Below are 15,767 nucleotides of genomic sequence, written 5' to 3'. Positions count from 1 at the left end.
TTGGTGTCTTTCATTGTTTGAGAATTTTGCGAGCTAACCTCTCATTTTTTCTATAATTTTTATATTACTTTGATTAACTTCCTTTAACCCTAGTTTATGGTTTATGTGAATTACTAAAATATTCTTAGAAAAATTCTAACCTTGACTCACCCTATTTAAGCCATATATCACTCTAGCTCACCCCATCAAGTCAAAAACCTCATCCTAGATCTTATCATCCTATCGTATCCAACTAAAAAGTAATTTAGATACTTCTAACATTAGCTTAATATTATAATATAATAATCCTTATTGGATACCCTTTCATTTGAAAATAATCAACTTTAATTAACTCATAGTGTCATATGAAAATTTTAGTGAAAAAGAGGTGTTATGTTAGTTAAAAAATTCTCTAAAATTTAAAATGTAGTCATTGAATTAATGATAAATATCCATATGATATGATATGATGATAATAAATGCAAAACTAAGGTTACAGATTCAAATAATTAATTTTGGAGGGGCATACATGTAGAAAAAACCTAATCATATTTACATTTCCTAAACTTTGGCAGATTTTCACTAAAACCCGAAACTGTGTTTTATTATAATGTCTACCTTCCAACTATATATATATATTGATTATAACATCTAACACCTTTCCTTAATTTGTCGTCTACCTCTTTGACGGACATTACTGATGTGGCACCACAAGACAGTACAATAGTGTTTATATATTAAAACACCTTATGATCTTGACCAATATAAGTTGATTCTATTATCATATAAACCTATTATGTAGTTCATAGTGTAAAATATACCTAAGTAGCAAGACCACTCTATGTGGGCCTGTTGAGAATAAAGGGAGTAAATGGATAAAGAAGGGTGAGAGAGTGATATATTTATTATTCCTTTCGATTATCTAGTACTGTAGGATGCACGGATGTAGCTTTATAAATGTTTGTCTTTCATACACATATGCCATTTAGAAGGCTCAAAAGTATCACAATTAGCTCTCTTTCACACACATGTTCTTTTTAATATAATCTCTCTTGTTGAAAATTAAAGTTGTGTCTGTGTTAATTAGCAAACCAGCAAACATACATAGTTAATTCTACAGATCGAGTATAAGACTAATCATATTAGCAACTAATGGTTAGAGTTTAGGGCTTATGTAAATATTGTCCTTAATTTGGTGATGTTTTGTTACTGTATGTATGCTATTCAAGGTTTTAGAAAGGTTAAACCCTTTCAAGTCTCTTTCATCTTTTTATATATGGGCTATCTTGATAAAGAATCTACGTGATGCATGCATTATTAAAAAAAAAAAGGATATGCCCCAACAAGATAAGATAAGATACTCAATATCATCATCATTCCCTAGCTATGTGGACACAAAGCACAAAGCAACCAGGAAACATATTCTCCATACCATGATATAATGAGAAAGAGGCATCTGCATTCATAGCATGCATGCATACACACCCATACATCCATGGCTTCCTCACGATTACCTTCGCAATCGATGGCTCCTCTATCCTTTGACCTTGAAGCCCTAAGCTACATCAACACCCTACTAGAGGCATTCAAGGCCTTCGACGTAGACAACAACGGCTTGATCACCACTAACGAGCTGAAAGGGATCATGTCGTCCCTAGGGTACAGGATGACTGACCACGAGGCGAAGGAGATGATGAGGCGAGGGGACTCGGATCGAGATGGGTTGCTGAGCTTGGAAGAGTTCTTAGAGATGAACACCAAGGAGCTGGAGTTTGGGAACTTAGCCGATGTTCTCCAAGCTGCGGTTTCGGCTCTGGGACCAGCGGACGGCGTGGTGAGGGGGGAGGAGTTGGCTGAGGTGGTGAGTCAAATGGCTGGTGCAGCAGTAGAGGACTGCATGGATCTTATTGCTTGTTTAGATGGGGATGGAGATGGTGTCATCAACCTTGAGGACTTCAAACTAGTCATATCACTTCTCTAAGGAGTTATATAATATTAATGGTCGTATTAAATTAGCTTCTAAGCCTCAATAACAGTTGCCCACCTACGTATGTGGCCCTAAGAGTGTTATCTTGTCTCTCCTACATAAAGTATGTAAAACTCTAATTGTACCTATTATTTAATACTGAAATGCTTTAAGTCCTCTCTACTGTTCTTGTTAATGCCACTGATGTGTAAAATGTACCGAGTAAGAATTGGATTAGCCTAGACTAGATCCCCACATAAATATATATATATATATATATATATATATATCCTCTTGAAGCCCTCACTATTTACTCCTTTACGCAAAGGCAACCCTGCGTCCAAACCACAGGTTAGTCCTGTATACTTCATTATGAATATTTTGTTTTACATCCTATGTTGCCTCCTATCCTATCTCTATAGCAAATCAAGTTCTCCAGTAGAGGGAATTGTTTGGTTCCTCATGGGCCAAAGGGATGGTAGCTAGTTGACAAGTTTGTTTCCTTTGTTAATAATTTGATTAGTGGGCTTATATATTTAATAAAATATATATGGGTCTGCCATTAATGTTAAGCTCACTTAAGTAATCTATAAGTTTAAATTTATTTTGGACTTTAGAAATATAATTAAATTGATATGGTTCTAAATGTGTAGAAGCCCATGTCACAATTAATGGGCTTATGACGATAAAGCTTATTGGGTTGTAATCCCTGAGAGAGGTTTTAATAAAATATCGATTCAGTTCCTATTCCTATTACGTGTGAAACTGAAAAGTGTGAAAACCCATCTCTTAGAATTTCTCAACCATCTCCTTCATCTTCCTTCTTCCTTTTGGTATCAATGGCAATGACTATCGATTCAGGTCAGTATTTATATTATTTGAATATCTCTAGAATTATATCTACATGATTCAACTAATCCTGTTTATTGGATTTATTGAAAGTCTTTCAATTGGTATCAGAGCGGTGTTGAATTATGTTTGATATAATTTTTGAGAATTAAGGTTGCCATCATTTTCTTCTTCTGAAATTTTAGAAATTACGATTTATGATTTAGGATATATGAAAATGAACATTTTTTTTTAATTTTGGAAGACTAAAGCAATTTATTGGATCTGTTCCTTTTTTCATCGGAAGAAGATGTTTTTGTTTTATATGGATGTATGCAATTGGTAAAAGATTATATAAACCTTTTCATGTTTCAATGAATACTTTACTGAATTTTTTAATCGAGATTCAAATTTAGTAGGGTCACATGAATCCATTTTTAGTGAATTCATGTTTCAAGTTTTTCTTCTCACAGCATAGATCACGGAATCTCTCCGTGAGAAAAGTCGCTTAGCAGTCGCGTTATTTGCGATCGTCCGTTTCTTAGACTTCTACTGCAACGGAGATTGTAATTTAGTTTATAGTGATTATTTAAGTTAATTCTTTCAATTATAGAAATTAAAGATTTTGTCCATAATTCTTTTGGATTTTAAGGATTAACTCATAATCATTCTAGAAAAATGATTCAAAATGGATTAGTTGAAACAATATATTGCCAAAGTAACCGCTATTGTGTAGATTAGTCTGTTGTGAATAATTAATTGGTTATGTGTGTATGTAAATTTATGCGAATATTAGTTGGTCCAAAGGAAAATTAATATTTGGCTGAATTGCATATATAGATGTGGTGATAAATATGTGACGATTATGAGGTTTTTATGTAATTAGTAAATCTGTCCAAAGATAGAGTTATTAATTGACATGATTTATTATCAATGTTTGATCACTATGACAAGAATACCATTTACAATTAATATTACTGTCCAAAGACTTGATATTAATGTTATGTTAGGTTTTTTTTTTGGAAATTAATTGTTTAACAATTGTGAGTTTTCTTTATTTTATACAGCAAACTCAATATCTGCAAATGTTAACAACATCCCTGTACTTAATGATACAAATTTCAAGAAATGAAAAGAACATGTTATGATCATGTTAGGCTGCATGGATCTTGACTATACATTCAGGCATAATCGCCCTATAGATCTAAACAGCGAAAGTACTGCTGAGCAGAAAATTACATTTGAGAAATGGGAGCGATCAAATCGCATGAGTCTTATGATCATAAAGCTGTCCATTCCAGAATCCATCAGAGGTTCAATTCTTGAAGAGGAAAATGCCAAATCTTTCCTCAAACAGATAGCAGATCGATTCACTGCAAATGAAAAGATCGAGATAAGCACTATTCTGACTAAGCTTGTCTTAATACGGTATCGAGGAAAGGGAAGTATCCATGAGTACATTATGGAGATGTCCAATCTCGTGACAAGACTTAAGGCACTCAAGTTAGAGATGCCTGATGACATATTCGTGCATTTAATCTTGATATCTCTTCCTACACAGTTCAGTCAGTTCAAAATCAATTATAACACACAAAAGGAAAATTAAATTTTGAATGAGCTTATAGCTTAGTGTGTGCAAGAGGAAGAGAGACTAAAGCATGAGACATCTGAGAGTGCTCATTTGAGATTCACCTCAGAGGACTCGAGTAAGAAAAGAAAGAGGACAAACAATAAAGATAAAAGTAAGAAAAATGCAGAAACTAGGACTTCAGGCCATAAAGAGCAAAAGAAACAGAATCAAGAATTCAATTGTTTCTTCTACAAGAAAGTGGGTCATATGAAGAAAGATTGCCCCCAAGTACACCAAATGGCGTGTAAAGAAAGGTATGCTTCTCAATTTTGTCAGTTCAGAAGTTAATTTAGCAATTGTGCCTAATGACACTTGGTGGTTGGATACTGGTGCTACCACTCACATAAGTGTTACTATGTAGGGTTAGGGTTGTTTCAAGAGCTGACAGCCAACTAATAGTGAAAGATACATCTTTACAGGAAATGGCGAAAGTGCTGAAGTAGAAGCTATAGGTGTTTTTAGGCTTTGTTTAGGACCTAATGTATTTCTGGATTTGGAAAATACTTTTGTTGTACCGTCTTTTTGACGGAATTTGGTTTCTATTTCATGTTTGGACAAATTCAGTTACACTTGTTCATTTGGAAATGGGAAATTTAATATTTTTTAAAATTCAGTTCTGGTTGGTATAGGTTCCTTGATTGATAAGCTTTACATGTTAAACACCTTGACTTCTAATGACAATAAAATTATGCATACAAGTAACATAGGTATAAAACAAAAATTGACAAATAAGAATTCTTCTATGTTATGGCATAGGTGCTTAGGGCATATATCAAAACAACGCCTAGAAAGGTTGATATCACAAGGAATTCTTGAATCTCTTGATATGTCAGACTTTGATGTTTGCATAGAGTGTATTAAAGGGAAAACAACTGATAAATGAAATAAAGGTGCAAACAGGTGCAATGATGTCTTAGAACTAATACATACAGATATATGTGGACCATTTCCTAAATCTTCATGGAATGGTCAAGCATACTTTATTACGTTCATAGACGATTATTCGCGCTATGGTTACTTGTACCTAATCTATGAGAAGTCATAATCCCTAGACATGTTCAAGTTCTTCAAAGCTGAAGTTAAAAATCAACTAGGCAAGAAGATTAAAGCCGTGAAATCTGACCATGGTGGTGAATACTATGGCAGATATGACGGATCAGGAGAACAACGTCCTGGGCCTTTTGCACAACACCTTATTGAATGTGGTATCGTTCCTCAACATACCATGCCAGGAAAACCAAATCAAAATGGTATAGCTGAGCAACGAAATCGAACCTTGAAGGACATTTAAGAAGTATGATGAGTCATTCTTCTTTGCCAAAGTCATTGTGGGGTGAGGTAATAAAGACTGCACTTTACTTACTAAATAGAGTACCCAGTAAAGCAGTGACAAAAACCCCTAATGAGTTATGGACAGGCAAAAGGCCTAGTATTAGGCATTTACATGTTTGGGGATGTTCAGTTGAAGCTAGGCCTTATAAGCCAAATGAAAGAAAATTGGACTCAAGAACTGACAACTGCTATTTTGTGGGTTATTCTGAAAGATCGAAAGATTTCAAGTTCTACGACTTCTCAACCAAGTCCTTTTTCGAAGCAGGCAATGCCAAATTTATTGAGGATAGTGGGAGCACTAAAATAAGGAATATAGTCTTTCAGGAAAATATCAACTTTCCTATTATAGATACTACTATTGCTATAGAAGGTGATCGGATAACTATTCCTGATACTGTCATTATAGCAAATTTGGATGATGTAGTGAACTTAAACACTATTGTGCTACCTTCAACCCAGTTAGAGGAAACATCCACTCAGGTTGAGGAATCACCTTCAGTGATAGCGGAAGCATCTCAACCACCTCAAATAGTAGTGCCTTTAAGGAGATCTACAATTTTTGATGATTATGTTGTCTATCTCCAAGAACATGAGTTTGATACAGGATTGGAAGATGATCCTACATCTTTCAATCAAGCCAAACTATGTGCTAACTCTGAAAAGTGGATTGAAGCCATGAAAGAAGAGATGAAATCTATGGAAGACAATGGTATTTGGGACCTTGTAGAATTGCCTGAAGGTACGAAACCGATTGGTTACAAATGGGTTTTTAAAAGGGATTCAAAAGGCAATATCGAAAGGTATAAAGCACGTCTTGTTGCTAAAGGCTTCACTCAAAAGGAAGGCATTGATTACAAAGAAACTTTCTCACATATTTCAACGAAAGATTCTTTTAGAGTAATCATGACACTTGTGGCTCATTATGACTTAGAGCTACATCAAATGGACGTAAAGACTGCGTTTCTCAATGGAGACATTGGCGAGACAATTTATATAGTGCAACTAGAAAACTTTGAATCTAAGGATTCAAAACACCTAGTATGTAAACTAAAGAAGTCCATTTATGGTTTAAAGCAGGCATCCCGTCAGTGGTACCGGAAATTTGATCAAGTGATTACTTCTTTCGATTTTCAGGATAACACTGTTGATCAATGTACATATCTCAAGTTTAGTGGGAGAAAGTTTATTATTCTAGTGCTTTATGTAGATGATATACTACTGGCAAGTAGTGATAAAGCCTTATTGCATGACACTAAGAAATTTCTATTCGGTCACTTTGATATGAAGGATCTTGGTGATGTATCTTTTGTGCTAGGTATACAGATCTATCGTGATCGTTCAAGGTGTATACTTAGATTATCACAAAAGGCCTATATTCAAAAAGTGCTTAATAGGTATGGCATGCAAAACTACGCACCTGGGGATACACCAGTTGCAAAGGGTGATAAATTTAGTTTACAACTGTACCCTAAAATTGAACTTGAGATAAAGGAAATGGAGAAATTCCCTTATACTTCTGTTATAGGGAGTCTCATGTATGCTCAAGTATGTACGCGTCCGGATATAACGTACATAGTAGGGATGTTGGGTAGATATCTAAGTAACCCTAGATTGGATCATTAGAAAGCAACAAAACAGGTTATGTGGTATTTGCAAAGAACGAAAGATTTTATGCTTATATATTGGAGATCTGGTCATTTGGAGGTTGTTGGTTATTCGAACTCCGACTTTGCTGGGTGCTTGGATAGCAAAAAATCTACTTCAGGTTATATTTTTATGCTAGCAGGAGGAGCTATTTCTTGGAAAAATGTCAAACAAACACTTATAGCCACTTTTACTATGGAAGTAGAATTTATAGCTTGCTATGAAGCATCCAACCATGGCATATGGCTACGAAATTTTATCACCAAGCTGCAAATTGTTGATAGTATTGAAAAACCATTGATGATCAATTGTGATAATAAAGCTGTTGAGTTATATTCCAAGAATAACCGTAGCTCGTCAAAGTCTAAGCACATTGATATCAAGTTCTTAGCTGTGAAAGAAAGTTCGGAGTCTTCAGGTGTCAATTGAGCATATCAGCACAAACTTTATGATAGCTGACTCACTCACAAAGGGTTTGCCACCCAAAGTATTTCATGAGCATGTGGGTCGTATGAGAGTTCTCTTTTTGGACGATATTCCAAATTAATGGGAGCTTGTATTGCTTTTATGTTTGGATTATTTAACACATATCGAACATTAAGATATTTTTTGTTTATTGTACGTACTAAGATTCAAGAATAATCTATATGTTCGTCTTGACAACTATAACTAAAAGTCATGATTTACTATTGTTGTTTAGCATATGATGCTTATAAATATGATCGTTAGACCTTTTGGGTCATAAAGAGGATCAGTTGGAAATAGATATGCAGAGATCATTTTTATGTAATTTCTATGTTACACATCGATATTTGATCTATGTCATTAATTGCATTAATATTGTGATTATTGATTTGGACTTGTTACAGATATAGTAGTAAAGACCACTTTAGTCCTATACTTATTCATTTAATGGACCAGATTATTTAAATGATATTTCTATAGTTGAATGACATTTTTTAGCTCAATACAGTTATTTTTACCATGTGCATTATCCAGTGACATATGTAGCCCAAGTGGGAAATTGTTAATAATTTGATTAGTGGGCTCATATGTTTAATAAAATATATATGGGTCTGTCATTAATGTTAAGCCCACTTAAGTAATCTATAAGTTTAAATTTATTTTGAACTTTAGAAATATAATTAAGTTGATATGGTTCTAAATGTGTAGAAGCCCATGTCACAATTAATAGGCTTGTGACAATAAAGCTTATTAGGTTGTGATTACTGAGAGAGGTTTTAATAAAATATCGATTCAGTTCTTATTCTCATTATGTGTGAAACTGAAAAGTGTGAAAACCCATCTCTTAGAATTTCTCAACCATCTCCTTCATCTTCTTCTTCCTTTTGGTATCAATGGCATTGACTATCGATTCAGATTAGTTTTTATATTATTTAAATATCTCTAAAATTATATCTACATGATTCAATTGATCCTGTTTATTGGATTTATTGCAAGTCTTTCATCCTTCCCCTTTTTCGACTAGCACCCCCTTTAGGAATGTTGCCTGCCTTGCCTCAAGGGAGTTTGCTGGGCCTAAGGGCTCAACCCAATTGATTTCTAGGGTGGGCTGCAGTTGGGTTACAACCCATCCCAAAAGTAAACTTCTCTTATTTATTTATTTGTTATTTATTTTATTCTATGTCTCTATTATTTATTAGTGTTGAGTTCAGGACAATTATGAACATTACAGTTAGAAATTATAAATCATGTAAATTTTTGGCAATTGGTATTAATGGCTTTAACAAAAGTAATAAGGTTAGAGTTTGTTTATTAACCTTGATTACTTATTAGATTAATATTATAGTTATTGGGACAATAAATGTAAAAGCTTAAATGGAGCTTACTCAGGTTTATAACGTTAATCTTTTGTTTATGCAATTAGTTAGAGTAGGTGGTTGGAGCTTACTCAGGGCTCATATCGACAATGCATGGTTTATGTAATTAGTTACATTAGGGGGGCCATTTTCGCTTATGTACCAATTACCTTGGAGAAGCCTTTTATTTGAGGAGTATAGATCCAGTATAGATACATTTCAACCGAGTTAGATTCTATATTAGTCTATAAATAATATAAATATTTAATAATTATTGTTCTATGCCTTTATTGAGACCTACTTAATTATTGGTTAATTATCGTTAACCATGATGACATGCTATAAATAAGCTAATAGGAGATATTATACTATTTGCACGTAGCATTAAGTAGCCGAATCCGCGGGTCTAGTGGGTTTAGGTTAAGTCTATTTCTGGAGTCAATTGAGTCATGGGCTTACTTGGTTAGATGGTCAGGGGTAGCCAGTATATAAAGTGTGGTGAGCACCCAAGGTATAAACAGTATTACTATTCCTGCTCTCTCTCACATCACCCTCCTCTAGATGTCACCCTAACTCTTCCCTCTTCTCCACTACTTCTTCCTCCCTACTCTCTCACTTCATACTTCACCTCCTCAGCTCCCCAACCCAGCTCATCCCTCACCTCGGCCACAACCTCCTCATTAGAACTACAGTCAGTAGACCTACCACCTCACCCCAACGCCTCCAACCCTCCTCAGTTGCTGCCACCATTACTGCAACTATAGAGCTTCATTCCACCAAGCTCGCCTAGAACCCAGCCTCCTATCTTTCCTCAAGCTTCTTCAGTCCACTAACAGAGCCTACATGCACCTATCATTTTCTACTAAATGATATAATTAGTATAAAGCAATGCAAATAGCAACAGCTAATTGCGACCGAAAACCCAGACAACCTTGTGGGTCAAAAACATTAAGCTTTTCACTTAGCTGCCTAAGATCCAGATCCAGGCTGTCCATCCATCATTCTGCTATTCTTCACTCGTAGGCCAAAAAAAAAATCTAAACAGGAATGTATCTTACTCATCAACTGATATTCGCCATGTAAGAAGAGCAAGCATCCAGACTGTTAAATTTCAGGATAAATATGAGAGAAAATTTCTTTTAAACTACAATTTGGAAGAAAGCCAGGTAATTCTGAAACATGTACATATACATGGCCAGCCACAGTACATCAGCAAACTAATAACTACTCTGGATAAATAATTATTCAAATTTCAAATACAAGTATTTCGAAATAAACGGCAACTCTATAGGCAAAATGTTATATATGAATATCTAACCAAATTTTGATATTTACTGAAACAGAAATAAAAACAAGACAGTGTAACAAATGGGCAGTAGAAAAGAGGAAAAGGAACATAGCTGCTTTGGTCTTCGCATCTCACATAAAAGAAGAAATTGCTGCATTCTTTATCTTCAAAAGGTACCACAAAATGAGCTAGCATTACTTTGTTGTAGTTCTAAGACCTTCACCTTCCAAGAACTCCAGAGAGATAGCACTAAGAAGAACTAGGATTGAGCTACAGATTTTAAATGATGGACCAAGTATAACCTCCTTCTCTTGTCTGAAATTCTCTGTAACATCGGAAGATGGCATGGAAAGTTTTGATAGAGGAGAATCAAAGGTGCATATAGGGCAAGAATGAAACTCTAATGCACACAAGTGTGATCATACCTACACACGAAGTTTCCAGTTCTATAATCCTAGGCTAGTAAAATCAATTTGGATAAATAAGTTACTTGTTAGCAGCGCATCTTTTACTGCCAAATCAAACTAGCACCGACATTGTACGTGATAATGCTTGTTACGAACTGACCTCAGCTACCCGATTAAGCTCAGATGCAGAGAAGCAGTTTGCGCAGTCGGAGAAAAATATTCATTAAATATTCTCTCGTAAACAAAAAAGTTACAAAACCAAATGGGTTCGTTCTGTATCTTCCTAATCAACATTTTTTTATATTCAGGTTCTGTGCACATTCTGACTGCAGCTAGGGCGCAAACAAGCAAAACTAAGATGAAGGTGGAGATGACGGGTGATGGTGATAATAGTGGTGATGGGATGGTTGCACGACATGCTGTCGGGTGAAGGAAGACGAGGGAGGTGGTCAAAATTCCAAGGAGGAGGGAGGATAGGAGTAACCGGTGTCAAGATAGCACGTGGCTAGGGTTTGAGCGAGGAGGGAGAAGTCTCAGAATAGAGGGGAGAAAATAGGTTAATTAAATGATTCATTTCATAATTCTCTAATGAGGCTGCCTTCCACATATATAGAGACTAGCTTATCCACCAAACACGGCACCAGTAGTAGCTCCATCTAAACCAATTGTTTGTCTAGTTCTTTATCAAGTTCCAGTCGCAGCACATAGGGATCCTGATGTGCCTATAGTGAGATCTTGTTGGGTGGGTCTGTCTTGGCACGTTTCGATCCGGACCTTGACACGGCTGTCTATTCCTTGGACATTGAGATTTGCTTGGAGCATTTCATAATGTGAACAATTGAAAAAATTAGGCCTAATACAAGCTTTCTCGTCAAGTGCATTCGAACACCCAAAACAGAGTCTCCAACTTTGCAAACTTTGCGAACGCGATGCAGGCGTTCGAACGCGGCTTCTTTGCGTTCGAACGCCACATTCGAACGCCCCAATCGAAAAACCTTATTTATCAAAACATTTTAATTCAAGTTGCACTTCACATTATTTATTCACATTATTTATTGAAGGCTAATCAATTACCCAAACCACAATAAGTCCAATATTAAACCGACTCGACTAACATAAGTTAAAAATAACTTAAACTAAGTGCTGATACTAACCTTCTATCTAAATAAGTGACTCAAGCCATGAGTCTAATGTCCACAAGGTGGTTCGATCTAACCCGAATCATATCAATCCACCATGCTTCCACTCACTTTATCCTCAAAGTGATAGGTGGATGAATTGCTCTTTCAATCTTGCTTGACTCAGTTCGGGCGGATCGGTCCAAATCGACGTCACTGATTTAACTCGAATCATTTGTGTCCTCTTGAAGTTGAGCTCAATCACTCTTGATCGATCATAGCAAGCTCCTTTAAGCTTTAATTTATTGGGAGGATCTGGACCCAGAAGAGAGGCTAAGTCAGCCAAATCGATTTGACACGAATTCGACTTGACCCACTGTAACATCGCACTCACCATGGTCTTGGGTGGAGATGCCAGTGGCCGAGGCAAATCCAAAGTGTCTCCCTCAGCCGAAGGAGGTTTGACAGTCCAAACATTTGTAATAAGTCTTCATGACACCCAATTTTGGGCAGCCCAATTATCAATTGTAAATTGGCGCTCGTACTTTGCCGAAATCCATTCCACCGCACATGTTGCCCTTTAAACTTGAATTCCAGCCGCATATTCTTTAAGCCAAATGTAATGAGCCCCAAGCCATAGAGCCATCAAGTACCTAACACGACATCTGCTCTCCAAAGAGCCAATGGGTGAAGATTCAATTCTAAGGCGTATTATTGGACCTTCAAGGTTACCCATCGATACATGCTATTTGTTCGATAGGTCATGCCATCTCCAATCATCATGTCGAAGCCTAAGATTGGCTCCGGGGTCAAGCCCATCCTTTAGACCAGCCTCTCATCCACAAAGTTATGAGTGCTTCCGGTGTTGATGAGTATCTGCATGACACAGCTTTTAACAATGACATCAACCCGGAGAGTAGTTGCAATGGACCCAGCATAAGCATGGAATGAAATTTCAGCTTGGACTTCCTCACTACTTTTCAAAGGTCTTTGAACAGCAATCTCTTCATCTAAAACCTCCTACTCTGGTTCAACAACACCATCTACATCCACATCATCTAGCACCATCACCGTTGCCATCGATCGAGCACATGTGTCCCAGTGTGTATCTTTCATCACAATTGAAACGAAGCCCCTTTGTTATTTTATCTTCCACTTGAGCTTGTATGAGTCACTGAATAAGGGCTCTAGGAGGTCCCCTCACCTCTAAAATCAACCGTGGAAGGGGGTGAATACTCGCTGTACGCGATAGACCAATCAACACAATGGTTGCGGCTGCGGGCTGCTAGTGTGCATCCTTCGCCTCCCATTCTATCCCGCTGCTCCTTGATGTGTTATAAAGCTCTCTTAGCTTCTCCTCCATCACCTAGGCAGTAGAGAAAGTTTTGAGAAGGGTAGCTGGTCTGACCGCTTTCACCTCGGCTTGGATGTCCCGTCGAAGGCTGCTAATGAACGTACTTTTGAGTTGGGATTCTGTACAGTCCTATACTCTATTGCTCACACATTTGAACTCCTCTTAATACGCCCTCACCGTAGTTTTTTGGGTCAGCTTGGTGAGAGCAGCTTGAAAGTCGTCATATCAGGAAAGTCCAAACCGGATGGAAATGTCGTCAACGAATTCTTCCCACGTCTGATAGGGCTGTTCTCGGATCGTCGCTTGGTACCAATGGATGGCGGTCTCTTCGAGGTGGAATGATGCCAATAACACCTTTCGTACATTACGTGTTCGCTGGTACTCAAAAAATTGTTTCGCTCAATAAACCCAATTAAGTGGATCGCCTCCATTAAATTGCGAGAAGTTGGGAACGAATGGTCGCCGCACGGACTCCGCGTTCTTCATATTGGTTGGGCCTTTTCTTCTCTTGGGTTTAATCCAACATCCCTAGATTGATATCGAGAAGTCACTAGTTCTTCATATTCCGCCCATTCATCATCATCGTCATGGAGAGGCGGATCCAATGCTCAGTTGCAATGAAAAGTTGGCACTGGTACGTTGCGCCTTTCTGGCAGCATAGGCCGCAAGGGCCCCCTGGCTTGGCCACCCATGAAGCCCTCATGGTCTTCCTTTAGACTAGCACGGAATGATGGAGACAGTATCCCTTAACAAAGAGGTGATTCCATTAGTGATGCAAACCGGGTGCGAGTGAGAAGCTCAATTGCCGCTGTGCTCCTTGGTGAGCCTAAAAGGACTTGAGTCATCGCTTCCATCGACACTCGCATGGCTCGCTACGTCTCCATCATGTTCGTAAATATTTTGATCTGATTTAATGGAAGTCATTGGAGAAGTCCCAACCGGTGAGTTTGGGTTCATCTCATATCTGACCATATCCGTGGCCTCTCTTTCGACAGAGGTGCCTTCATTGGGTCTCGACGCCATGGATCTAGATGTTAGCATGGTCTCTAAGGAACGATGGCTCTGATACCACTTGTTATGAACCGATCTCAACTACCCAATCAATCTCGAATACAAGGAAGCAGTTCGCATAGTCGGAAGAAAATATTTGTTAAATATTCTCCTATAGTCAAAAAATTACGAAACCAGATGGGTTCATTCTGCATCTTCTTGATATACGTTTTTTATATTCACGCTCTTTGGAGATTTTAAGTGCAGCTAGGGCGAAAACAAGCAAAGATACAATGGTGGAGATGACGGTTGATGGTGATGATGGTGGTGATGGGATGGTTGCACGAGGTGACGTGAACGACTCAATCAAAAAACTTTATTTATCAAAACATCTTAATTCAGGTTATGAAACCATAATAAGTCCAATATTAACCAACTTGACTAACATAAGATGAAAATAATTTAAACTAAGTGTTGAAACTAACTCTCTATCTAGATCCATGAGCCTAATGTCCACAAGGTGGTTCGATCTGCCCCAGATCACATCAATGCTACTTAAAAATACTACAACTATAATGGTGATTGCATCCATGGTCAACTAAGGGAATATAACCTATTAAATAATCTCCTTATAGGTCAAAGGACAAAGGAAACACCAAATTATATAATGAAAAAAGTTACATTTCAGCAAAATGAAATGAATAAGTCATGTCCAAAGAGTCTTGAAAGCAAATAACACAACGGCTACTCCAAATAATTAAAATTATAAGTTTGATAAGCCAAAAAGAAAAATACAAGAAGAAAATGATTAGATGGTATAAAAGAAAAGGAAGGTGCCTGAACAAGTAACAACACAATCCATTAGGTCATAACAGAAGTCATAACAATGATCTACAAATCTATAAAAAGAAACTCAGGTCAAGCGAAGAGGATGCAGCATACATTTCAAATTTTAGTAGAGACCTTCCAATGGATGCAACTATCATCAAAAAGAAAATCTACTTTGATGTTATATGTCAAAATCAGGGTTCGTAATCATCCAGTCAAAGAAAATAAACCATAAGACTGCATATCTCTGAAGTTCATTGACCATGATTTGAAACGTTCGAGCACATAAACGACATAATTCGATATTAAGCATATAGATCTGAAGTAAGGATATTAAGCAACAGAAACAAGTAGTAATAATAAGAATTATGCAATATTACCAATGGGTAAAAAACACTAAGAAACGATACTAATTTCAACTTAAGAACTGGAGACTTGCAGACAGTGTTGCTCAAATTGCATGATCAAAACTCTTTCTCAAAGCAAGAGTGTTCAGTTTTCCTGTGGAAGAAATATTCAAGTTATCCGAAAATCTTTACCACATCGCAAAACATCAGGGTAAATAATATCCAGAACATATCAC

At 36.9% G+C, this 15,767-nt stretch overlaps 1 protein-coding gene across 1 annotated transcript; it reads left to right on the top strand.

The window, feature by feature from the left end:
• Window positions 1-1,504: 1,504 nt before the first annotated feature.
• Window positions 1,505-1,960, top strand: LOC140760393 (probable calcium-binding protein CML29). The gene has a single exon (XM_073097327.1). The coding sequence runs from the start codon at window positions 1,505-1,507 to the stop codon at window positions 1,958-1,960; it is 456 nt and encodes a 151-aa protein (XP_072953428.1).
• The last annotated feature ends 13,807 nt before the right edge of the window (window positions 1,961-15,767 follow it).

The sequence above is a fragment of the Typha angustifolia genome, chromosome 5 (genome assembly GCF_048772165.1).
Source record: "Typha angustifolia cultivar Huaian chromosome 5, ASM4877216v1, whole genome shotgun sequence".
Lineage (NCBI taxonomy): Eukaryota > Viridiplantae > Streptophyta > Magnoliopsida > Poales > Typhaceae > Typha > Typha angustifolia.
The sequence above is the reverse complement of the archived record's forward strand: the minus strand, read 5'-3'. Positions and strand labels throughout refer to the sequence as shown.